The sequence below is a fragment of the Tauraco erythrolophus genome, chromosome 23, assembly GCF_009769465.1.
Source record: "Tauraco erythrolophus isolate bTauEry1 chromosome 23, bTauEry1.pri, whole genome shotgun sequence".
NCBI classification, from domain to species: domain Eukaryota; kingdom Metazoa; phylum Chordata; class Aves; order Musophagiformes; family Musophagidae; genus Tauraco; species Tauraco erythrolophus.
The window spans coordinates 1,092,769-1,104,850 of NC_141487.1; the positions used below are offsets into that span (position 1 = coordinate 1,092,769).

Sequence of the window (12,082 nt, forward strand, 5' to 3'; positions counted from 1 at the left end):
AGTTCAGAGCTCACTTGCACCCCATCAGTTAAAAACAACAAAAAAACCCTCACAGTGTGCTCAAGAACTGACCCACTGCTTGAAATCTCAACTATGTGCCATGTCATTGGCCAGAAAACGTGCATGTGTTACCTCCTTCGCTGTCTCTCCGGTAAGCTGCGCGGATTCATCCTGTTGTTGTAGTTCATCTTCTAATGTCTGATGAATGTGATCAAACTCATCCTTGCACAGAAAGAGATTTTATTAAATCAACACCACCAGGACGTGTACCACCACGTAGCCCTGGGCACCAGCGTGTAGGATTTTCAGTTTCGACCTCTCTTGACTAGAAGGGGTTTGGTAATCATACCTTGTATTTGAAGAGAACGTTTCAACCAGTTACCCCAAATCCTTGTGAAAATCCCTCGGTTGCCTCAGCTGGTAGTGGGAACTCTGGGGTTCTCTACTTTTTTAAAAGCCTGTGATCTCCTCAGCATCCTCCTTCCAGAGCCCGTGGGCTCCGCTTTGCCCAAAGAAAGGCTCTGGTGCCGAGCATGCCTGACTCACTCCAGCAGAATAACGCTGGGTCGTGTCCCCACGTCCCTCTCTTTCGAACCACTTCTCCAGGTAACAGACTCCTGCTCCCCTGCAGCCTGCACACAGGCACCAGCATCAAGGATTTGCTAATGCTCAGGAGGTTGGTTGTCATTAATATTTTGCACCTTGGCTCCAGAGAGGTAAGCGTGCTGGTACATGCCACGCTTTCTGCCCGAGCCCAGAAAGCATTTCCTCACGTATATATTAGAGACAACCACACAAAGACACACGTTTGTACCCCTGGCTTCTTGCATTAGCGAGGATGCATCCAAAAAAAAATCAGTTCTGCTTGAGCAGTCTAGCTAAAAGCTGCATTCATTTCTGGGAAAGACAGGAAGATATCTGGACCTCCAGTCTAAGAGGGAAACAAGTACGTGACGGGCCATGTGAGAACAAGCAAGGCTGCACGTTCCAGTACACAGAGTAACAAGAGCAATTAACCTGTTAACCTGTAACACTGCTGCGACTAACGATTCTGTAAAACCAGTGTGATGCCACCCCAAACAATGGAGTGCTTCATCAACAGCTTCTAGTTCACAGGCACGGACAGCAATGACATCATCTGGGGCCGCTTTAGAGGAAGTCTTTTCCTGGAAAATACGTCTTTCACCTGGTTTTAAAAACAGAAAAATGAAGTTGCCCTGCGTAAGAGCTGCAGAGAAGTCGTGTTTGATTAGCAACGAGGAGCATGACGCTTATAACGTGCTTCGATCACACAAGAATGCATTTTCCTTTAGTAAGTCTCACTCCTCTGAATAGCTGCATGGAAAGTGGGGCAAAGTCAGGTATCTCCAGGCTTGTCTACCTCCTAGGGGGCTCCGGCACCCCATTCCAAGAGGAATTTGGGCAAAGCTCACATTGTTCTTCGCACGTAGACAGCCTATATCACATCCATGTACAAGATTTGGCCGTAGCTCTGTCTTTCACCCAGCCCAGCTCCAACAACACTCCATCTGTACCCAGGAGACAAGGCCAGTCTCGTTACAGACACACGTTCGTTACGGGCTCGTTAGAAAGAACGGTCCTGAGGGGACTGCTAGGAGAAGGCAGCTGCATCTCACGAAGGACGAGCTCCGTGAAGAAGGTTTGGATTCAACACCAGACTTGCAGACATCTGCATCCTTCGTTCGCCCTGGCTCTGCTTTCAGCTGTGGCACTGAGGGAAGAGCAAATCCCACCACGCCTGGTAAATGCTCGGTAGCAGATTCGGTTAACTGGCATTTCATCGGAAGGCTAAAGCTCTGCTTCCCCTTTTCGACTACAGCAGGGTTTCTGTTACACTGCTTCCTCGGAAAAAATGGTGTGCTTGCTGCAAACGTTTGGATCAAGTGATGGGCATTCACAGGTGGATCATTTGGGATTCGCAGGGAGGCGTCTTCAATCCCAAAGTGGGAGACAGCACATCAGGGAGGTTTCTCTGCCTCACTGCAAACAGACTCTTTGATTCCAAGGTGGATGTTTATATCTGAAAGTGTTATTGTGCCCTGGATGAATCCTGAACGACACCCAGTCCTACAGCAGCCAGGCAGACTAGGGCTCTGCAGCCAGAAAGGGATGCTGTTGGGGTTGGTAAAAGCCCAAGAGGCACAGAAAAGGCAGATAAAAAGGGAATTGTTCACTGCCTCTTAATGCAAGAGCTGGAGAGCACCAAACGAAGCCAGGAGATGGCAGGGTGAAACGAAGACACTTCATGTGACAGTAGCAGAACTGCGGAAGTCCTCGCTGTAAGATGCTGAGAATATGAAGAAGGCTGCACGGGTTTGACAAGCAAGGAAAGTCACGGAAGAGAAAAATGAATCAAGGACTACTAGAGACAACGACAGCACCTCTGGTTCGGACACTGCACGCCACTGGAGGCAAGGGGAGCATTTCTGATGAACTATCACGACACGTTTGCCCTCCTGTGACACTGTCTTCTCGGGTTTTGCATTTGGCTTCTGGTCAGATGGCACAACCCAGCCCAAACCCAGCTGTGCTTCACAGCGGGTTTGCCGAGCCCCCATCCTTCAGCCAGCTTCTCAAAAACGGCCAAGAAGCTTTTCAGCTCCAAACCAGTTCTATCAGAATGAAGAACTAGAAACTTAAAAGTGTAGAAAGTTCAAGGCAGTGACAGAAGATGAGACAGCAATTAAATGGCCTGTCTGCAAGTCATAGAATCATAGAATGGTTAGGGCTGGAAGGGACCTTCAAAGGTCATCAAGTCCAAGTCTTCCACCTGCTTGTGCCCCAGCCAACTCCAGTTTCCAGTGTGGAGCCAACTGCACACCCTGCCAGTCCCCTCTGGCCCCAGGAGGGCTTTCCTGTGATCTTTGCAGGGGCTGCAGCTCCTGGCCCTCTCGTGTTCCCCTTTCATCCTGGAGCCTTCTCCCCTAAGTTCACCCACTGAGTCCCCAGGCAGGAGCAACATCTCTCCCTCCAGAGGAGCAGCCTGGCCTGGCCACTTCTGAAGAGGCAGAAGGAGGTTGGGAAAAAGAAGAAAAACTCAACGCTCCATATCACAGACACTGCAGGGCTAAACAGGCTCTAGACCTGGCCAGCGCAGCAATTTTGGTGCTCCTGCACATCCAACAGCTGTTGCTGTCAGAACTAAGTTCTGGATGAGGCCAGTAAGCACAGCAGTGCAGGAGGAACAGCTACAAGAGCCAGCAGCTCCCGGGCCTATTCAGGAGTAGGTGGAAATCAGTGGCCTTGGTGGGAGGCAGACCTCTCACAAACTGTCTCTCCAACATGCAGCAGCTGCTGCTCCTCCACCGTTTGTCAGCGCTCTTCATCTCGACCTCGGAAAGCAAAAATATCGAGACACGGATGGTCCTCTCTAACCTGCCCATCATCAAGTCGTGCTGTGAAATTTATTTACTGAACTCCGTTTGTAAGCAGAGGGTTGCTCAACTTCCATCCTGCAGCTCAGCAGCTGGAAGGGAAGAGTTTTAACCTCACCCTAAGTACAGGGAAAGTTTTTTCTCAAAAGTAATGATTTTCAGGGGAACTCAGTCATCTGGAATTCAATACTGGATCATCAGGAAATCTGGATTAGTAGAAAGTCATTATTACCCAATGAAGATCCTCAGACCAACTGTATCACAAACTCTTCAACATCCTCTCTGTTAAAATTAATCCTATTCCCTATCCCTATGGAAGATGTAGGAGCAAATCAAGTGTAAATATATAAGTGTGGAAACTAATAAAGGAATCAACTTCAGCACTAAGAATCCACAGTGTCCTCACAGATAGGAGGAATATTTTTACCTAAAAAAAAAGATCTCAAAGACATCCTTCTCCCCAGCACGCTTTCCTTCAGCCTGAACAGCTAAAGCAGGAGGTACCTGAAGCTGTGCCGCACACAGTCGGTCCGTGCAGCTGTGTGAATTCAACTTCTGGTCCGTGACGTCCAGTTTCTTCAGCAGCATCCCTCTTTCTACCAGTAAATAAGCAATCTGTTCACTGGTGTTACTGTGAGCTATTTCGGACAAGCCTTCCTGTTCCAGCATCTCCTCGACCTCCTTCAGCTGGGCTTCTGCAAGACAAGGCTTGCTGTGGGCAAAGGGACAAACAAAGCAGATCCATGTCCTAGCTCCTCTAAACACTCCCCACCACAAAGCCTCTGTTTCTCCTGGAGCTCAACAGCTCCTAAAGTCTCTTCTCCTGCTTCCCACCTCCCTTGCTGCCTCCTATCCCCTGTTCTTACCTATTATCTCAGCAGTATTCCCACTGTCCCTGGTCTGTCCCAGTGTTCCTGCTCACATCCACCCCCCTGCCTGCCAAGCAAGTGACAGGACCTGGACTGAGATCTCCTGCCTTGGTTTAAGTGGAGGAGTTATCACAACCATTTGCTTCTACCCAGCAGGTAAGTTTCACCAACCTGGTTATCCTCGACCCTTTTAACTCTCAATAGAGCTTGGCAGAAACTAAATAACAGATTAAATAGGCATTGGGGGCAACCAGACGGACACGCGACCGCATGAACGTTTTCTTTGCAAGAAGAGACACAAAATACCATCTCGCTCGTCTAAGCAGAGCATCCCTGTTTTCCTAAGGACTGCTTGGTAGGGAGGGAGATCCAAGTATCTTCCTTTCCCCCCCAGGCAGAGCAGTGATGTACAGCAGCACCGGGTGCGTCGTGCACAGCCCGTGGTGGAGATCGCGGCGCTGTATCCTCCACGGCGAGGAACCGACAAGGGCCTGAGGCAGAGCCAGAGAAGTGGCACCCCGTGGCACAAAGGGACTCGGAGGAATTCTTAAAACATGACCTTAGAAATCACTCCCTGAACAGTGTTCCTCGCCCACTCCTCCAAAAACAACTGTAAACCCAGGCTAAGGACTGCTGCTGGCAACACAGACCTGTGGTCTGAAGGTCTCCTGTAGGATTAAAGAAGTAAAAAAAAAAACCCTGTAGAATTAAACTGCCAATTCTTCCCCGTTTATACCAACATTATAGCTGGGAAGACTTTGTACTGGGAAAAACTTCAAGATTCAATGGCCACCAAGGCAAACAGATGACGACGACGCTGGCAAGAGAAGTTGGTTTATGGACAAGCACTGTCATGTTTGTGCAACAAACAGTTGTTAAAGAGCCCCTCGTTCACACGGTTGGAAGTTCATCTGCCAGGAGAAAACCAGGAAACTTGCTCTCCTGCGTGGCCAGGGCAGCATCTCCTGCACTGGATCCAATAGCTTGTTAAGCTAAGGAAGGGTTTTTCAAAACCTGCCTGTGTAATTCATAGTAAAAAAGAAAATCAGCAAACCCTGCTCCCCATTTCAAGCCCAAACCAGATCATAAAGGCTCCCGAGTGCTGTAGGATGGGAACCAGGAGAGAGCTGCGGGTTTTGCAGGGCGGAAGGAGGGATATTCACACTCTTTCGCTGCTTAGGGAGCTAGAGTGAGGCACCTGAAGTCAAGCAGAGCAAATATTCCTCATACTCTCACACAGGATACACACACAGCTCTGGACAAGTGTGTTCCTCACTTCCACGTGCTGGATTTGACAGAGGACCCAGTGCAATCACATCCTAAGGCTCAAATCAATCGCATGTTTCCACTCTGCGTTTCGCAGCCAGCTGTGTCCAGCCCCATGGATGGAAAACACCCTGCGGTTCCCCGTTCCCTTCCCCTGCGGTTACAAATCACAGCTCGTCCAATGAAGAGGTCAAACATGGCTGGCTTGCAGCTTCCCTGCGCGAAGCAGAGCAAAATATTGCATTTTGCACTTTAAAAATAGCTGGCCACGTGCTCCACATGCATTATAAAGAGCCCACAGCTCCTAGTAAACTGACCCCCAACCTCGCCTCCAACCTGCCTCGTGGTTTCCTCCCGCAGTTTTGGCAAATCTCATCTAAAATAAGCTAAAAGCTGCTCTGCTTTATGGCCAGAAACGGGACAACCATCTCCCTTTAGGAGCAACGCTCGGAACTCACAGGGCTGGCTCCTGCATGGACAGATGCGCTTGTGAGCACTTCCCTTACACCCAACCTGCAAAACTCTGCTAAGACCTCGAAATTTTCTGCAGGCTGAAGAGGAAAGAAAGATTCGTGAGGATGAGGGGAGTCTGTCATACACAGCACAGACGACCAGCATCCTCATGCCCACCTGCATCCTCTCCCCCACGCTGGGCACATGTCAGCAGCACAGCTGGTACAACAAACAAGATCAGCCTGCCACTGTTTATTCTTTTTGTTTCACTTTTTAACCAGATCAAGGCAAGTCCCCCGACAGCGTTGTGTTTTGCTGCCATTACATTTGGTTTTCAGAAAGGCTTTTGGCAACGCAGCGCATGAGTTATCGATCTGCCCTCCAAAAACACTGAGGCGTATTCGACAAGAGCCATCGGAAACGGATTATGAACTGCCTCGAGGGAAGGAAAAATTTCACTCTGGGCAGAGGTGCCAAATGAGGTAAAGCCCACTTCAGCAGCCCAACATGAACCCTCTGCAGTGACCCTTCGAGCCCGTTGCAGGCAAGAAGCAAGTGTGCAAGCAGAAACTTACTTTTTATCCCCAGAAATAGCTTTTAGCAGATCCGATTGCTCCCAGCGATCCTTGGACCAAGCAGAGTGTCTGACCTGTTCAGCTGCTTTTGGAAGAGGGAGTGTGCCCAGCCCCAAGAGCCCACCCTGCTAAGCCAAGCCTTTGCCCCTTCAATTCCCCATCTCTCAGCTCCCCAAAGCTGAGACTCCCCAGCTGCCACTAAAGCTCGGGACAGATCCTGTCCACTTGCACCTCAGGCCCCTGCTTTGTACCACAGGCTTGAACCAGCCTCTGTCCTCAACTGCCCTTTCCCAGCTGAACTCGTTCTCATTTCAAGCCTCCCCAAAGCTCCCTGCCACCATCCTCTGTTCTTGCCTCGCTCACATTTTGGCTTAACAGTCCCAGCAGACTGGGCTCTGTCTTTCCACAAGACCCTTCTCCAGCCTCATCCGCAGCATCATCTTGTCCCTACTAAAGACAATCCACTGCGGCGCAAAAATAAGAGGGAGAGTGGGACCTACTTCAAGACCTTCACCCTGTCCTGCACCCCACAGGGCTCAGGAGCCCTCTCTGGGTTGGTTTGCACAAACTCTCCTGAAAAGCAGAGGCCAAAGGGAGTAGACACAGCGATGCAGCATCGAACCCTGCAGCGGAGGCACATTAGAGACACGGAGCAGGCAAAAGCCCACCAGAAGTTGTTGAGAAAGTGCAGCAGCTAGGGCACAGGCTCATCCATCCGCTCTGTGCCAGAGACAGCCAGTGGCTTTTTTTGTGACCTGCGAAGGAAAAGGCCAGACCCTTGAGAAAACCATCTACGAGCACCTCAAAACACATCAGGGCTGGCATCCCTCCCTGCAGAGGACAGCCTGGTGGAAGGCAGGCCTTCATCCGCTGCCCAGACGACTAAATCATCATCATCATCGCATATCACAGGACGGCAGCTAGTGCCATCAGTAAGGTAATCACAAGTCTTAAAACCCAAAGCCTGGCAGGGATATCCCAAAGCAAACTCCTCCAGAAACCTGCACAGAAACACCGTACGGCACCAAAGCACCACGGAACCACAAACCCCCTCAGATTAGCGACCCACTGGGGTAATGGACATGGATCTGTTTCCATTTGAGTGTTAATCATTGCTCAACAGCCACAAGAATCCTTAAAAAACATGGAAAAAGTCCAAAGGAGCAGAGGCACTACGAGGACATAAATGCAGAGGCAGCTTTTGGGACATTTTTGCCATCCGCCTGCCACCTCCTGGGGAAGAGGAGAGAAGAACCAGTAATAAAGTCTGCCACAGCTGTGCTCCCGAATGCTCACAGGTCATTTGAACCCTCCTCCACCAGCATTTTTAATGCTAAACAGTGGCTTTACGTGCCCAGAGGACCCGGATTTTCAGGCAGTGCTTAAGCACACCCATCGCTGACAAGTCACCCCATCAGATGTGCTCCCTGAAACCCACGGGCTGGCCAAAACTGAACAGAAACCCAAACCTGCAAGCAATTTCCCAAGCTCCTGTATGTGCTGCCCCAAATAAAGCGTGGGTAAGAAAGAAAGTGTCCGAGCTGTGCTGCCACCCCCGACTTGACCTTGGGGCCCAGGATGACACACACCACAGAAGGAGGAGTTAATGACAACAGTGTGCTATTCACAGGGCTCAAAGCACAAGAGAAGACTCGGAAGACTGAAGAAAATCAAGAACTAAACCCAGCAAAATACATTTGCCCATACTGGAAGAGATTCCAGAGTTTGAGATGAAAGCAAATCATTTGAAGGGAAATGTAAGTGAAACAATTTGTTTCGAACAAAATGACTACACTAAAACGGGCACACAGGACAAGTTTTGAATCACCATCACAAACTTACCACCATCCATCAAAGTTGTTCTAAATAACACGGATTCTGGCTAAATCAAAGCCAACAGCAAGGTCACTGACTCCAGTGGCAACACAGCTCGACACTCACGTTACCCAAGGAGTCACTGTCAAATAATTTAGAGTTGGAAATCAAACAGCTCCATCAATTCTGTTCTTCAAACAGCCTCTGGAAGATGCTTAGTGCAACCACGGAGCCACACAAACTATCCAAGAAAACTATCCAGGAAACTATCCAAGCCACTGAACAAAGGCAGTAAAAGCAGTCAGGAATCTCTAATTAATTACAGTTCTAGTATTTCATTAACACTTCTGCTGTCCTCCCAAACAACGTATTGCACGCGCTGGTCTAGCAGAACTCGCTGAGAAACGCTGCTCTGCTCTCAAGGAAGCTTTAAACCAGCTCTGCCGAACGACCCGGTACACCACCACCTGCTAACGTATCTCCTTGGATGTGTTTTGGAGGGAAAGCATTACCCTGCTGCAGCCGCAGCCGCATCAGCTCAAGCCTGAGCTGCTCGTTTTCTTTTTCATATTCGGTGGCGATGGCGTCGTGTTCCTCCATCAGGTTACGGACGTGACCCACGTAGCTTTCCACCTGGAAATAAAGACAACGTCGCTACGGCCCAGCGTGTTTACCAGCGCCTGGTGAGCAGGTTGTTGGGGCAAAGAGCTCTGGATCCCCGATATTTACGGGATAACCTCAAACAATTTTAGGACACTACTTCTTTATGCCGTTGTAACATCTGGGGCTGTTAAATACTTGACTGGAACGCCTGGAAGGAGGGAGGGGATGGCGGGGGGGACTCAGCCGCTGCTCTGCGGGACACACCGGACTCACCGGGTGCTTTTCCGTGCCCCACCGTGAGGAACCGGGCCGTACGCCCGGGAGCTCCGGAGGGCATGAGGAAAGCAGCTTTTGGCTGGGAACACCCATTAACCCGCTGCTGCAAAAAGAGGGAAACGGGTGCGCCGGGCGCGGACGCGTCAGAAAGCGAAGGGAGAACTGCGGCCCCTTCTCCCGGCCCTTACGTCTCGCATCTCCTCGGCCCGCCGCCGCTCCAAGTCGCCGAGCCGGGCCCGCAGCCAGCGCCGGACGGCCTCCGCCGGCACCGGGGCCTCCGCCTGCGGGGGGAACCCAGGGGAGCCGTGAGCGCTGCGGGCCCGACGGAACAACCCGCCCCCCGGCCCGGGCACCCACCGGGGCGGCGGCGGCCGCCTCCATGCGGCGCGGGCCCGGGCCGCCGCCGGAGCCCCACTCCCGCCGCCATGGCAACGGGCGGCGCCCGGCGCCCCGCCCCTGGGGGCAGGCCACGCCCCTGCGCGCCCCAAGCCACGCCCTCACGTTCATTCGGCCACGCCCCTGCGTGTTAAAGCCACGCCCCCAAGGTGTTTGGACACGCCCCTGCGTGCTAAAGCCACGCCCCCATGCCATTGGGACACGCCCCCACACGCATTGGGACACGCCCCTGCGTGCTAAAGCCACGCCCCCGCGGCCTTGGGACACGCCCCTGCGTGCTAAAGCCACGCCCCCGTTCTCCCCGGGCCCCCGGGCGCAGCCGCGGCCATGGGCGCTGCCCCGTCTCCACCCGCGCCGGGCCGGGGCTCCCCCCCATGGCGCACCCCAAGCGTCCACCGCAGCGCTTCTCCCGCCCCAAAACGAAGCCGAAAGGTTTTCCCTGATTTTCCGCTAAACCCAAGGGAAGCTGCTGGGGAGGGAAGGGCTTCCCCCCGAGGCAAAGGGAGCACGTGAAGATGGAGAAACCGCAAAGGAGAAGGTGGGTCCGTCCCGCAGAGCTGCTCGCCAGCTGAAGGCACCACGCGACGGGAGGGTGGAGAAGGGAGACCGAGACATGGAGGAGCGCACAGCGCGGACCTTCGACTGAGCGCCCTCGGAACATGAACGACAGACGGTCCCGGACCTGCCGGAGCCAATTCCTACTTCTGCTGCCCCGAGCGACACCCTCAAAGAGAAGGGCTGGTGCCCCAACGCTGCCAGCACCGGAGGCGTCAGTGGGATGGGAGCTCTCGAGGTCCAAGTCCAACCTCCCGCTCGAAACAGGACCATTTGAGCTCCGAAAGTCCCCCCGACGGGGCCTCACCACCTCCTGAAGGAGGAGCAGACACCACGCAGGGAAGCCCACAGCTGTGTTCCCGAGCCCAACGGCGCAGCCCCCGCAGACTCCTGCGGGGTCCGAGCCAGGCGATGCCCAAATCTTCTCCTCGAAAAGCTGTGGTTGTTTCTCTCCTTCACAATCTCCTTACGGAGAAGGCGCGGAACACTCCAAGGAGTGTTGGTGGCACTTCTCCCACCCCTTGTTCTAGCAGCCCTGCAAGAGCACGTTCCATTTACACCAGTTTTGATACTCTCCCCTTTGCCGACCCGCCCCTGCTCCCAAGTGTGACTCCAAATAAGACAACGGAAACCCCTGAACTAGCAGGACCCGATGGTGACGATGAGGACGACGAGGACAGGCAGCTCTCAGAGCTCACACAACATGCGTGCAGGACATCCTGCCACCATCTCCTTCCCTATTGGCACAGCTCAGACAGGCACTTCCACCTCGACAGATGATGCTCTCAACTCCAGTTCTCTCCACCTTCTGCCAGCACCAGTCCTGGCCACGCAGAAGTTGTTCATTTTGCTCCCAAGTCAGCTACCAGCCGGATCTCAGCATTCCAGACTAATCCGGACCGTTTCTCCCATCACTGACCATACCCTCCTCCCACACCCCATCACATTCCCGCAGCGTTCAGTGCTCCAAGCTGATCCGCTGAGCCCATCCTCACGCTTTTTTCTTGCTCTTCCCAGTTTATCCTCACTTTATGAGCACACCTAATTTTCCAGTGATCCAGCATTACGACAAAAGTTACCTCCTTGAACGCTCGGTGGTTTTAGACAGAGCATGGTCGCACCTCCAGAGAGGCTCCGGTGGGAGAACGGTGCTTCTGCGCGTTGTCTTTCCTTACAGACTTCCAGCAGATTTATTTCAAGGAAAGCACATAAACAGACACACGACAGACAGCGGGAGAGCTGCAGTTACGTTTTTTTCCCCCAGAATTGCACTTTGCTTCTTGCAAGCGTGAGTAATCATGGAATGGCACAGGCTGGAAGGGACCTCAGAGATCATCTAATCCAACCTCCCTGTCACGGGCAGGGACGCCTCTCAACTAGACCAGGCTACTCAAGGCTCCGTCCAACCTGGCCTTGAACACCTCCAGGGAGGGGGCATCCACAACCTCTCTGGACAATCTATTCCAAAGTCTCGCCACCCTCGTACTGAAGAATTTCTTCCCAAGATCTAATCTAAATCTGTTCTCCTTCAACTTAAACCCATTTCCCCTTGTCCTGTCAGCGGAGACTCTTGTAAAAAGTCCCTCCCCAGCCTTCCTGTAGGTTCCCTTCAGGTCTTGGAAGGCAGCTATTAGGTCCCCCCAAAGTCTTCTCTTTTCAAGGCTGAACAATCCCAGCTCCCACAACCTGTCCTCGTAGCAGAGGTGCTCCAGCCCCTGGATCATCTTTGTGGCCCTCCTCTGAACACACTCCAACAAATCTATGTCTCTTTTATGGTGGGAACACCAGAACTGGACACAGTATTCGAGGTGGGGTCTCACAAGAGCAAAGGGGGAGAATCACCTCTCTTGACCTGCTGACCACGCTTCTCTTGATACAT

At 52.4% G+C, this 12,082-nt stretch overlaps 1 protein-coding gene across 1 annotated transcript in view; it reads right to left on the bottom strand.

The window, feature by feature from the left end:
* Window positions 1-9,633, bottom strand: part of CCDC30 (coiled-coil domain containing 30) — a 45,963-nt gene extending 36,330 nt beyond the window's left edge. The window contains exons 1-5 of the mRNA XM_086625638.1: window positions 9,610-9,633; window positions 9,441-9,533; window positions 8,886-9,006; window positions 3,900-4,090; window positions 133-222 (exon numbers count right to left, since the gene is read on the bottom strand). Of these exons, the coding sequence (XP_086481764.1) occupies window positions 133-222; window positions 3,900-4,090; window positions 8,886-9,006; window positions 9,441-9,533; window positions 9,610-9,633 (519 nt within the window). The remainder of the gene's footprint in view (window positions 1-132; window positions 223-3,899; window positions 4,091-8,885; window positions 9,007-9,440; window positions 9,534-9,609) is intronic.
* Between the last annotated feature and the right edge of the window lie 2,449 nt (window positions 9,634-12,082).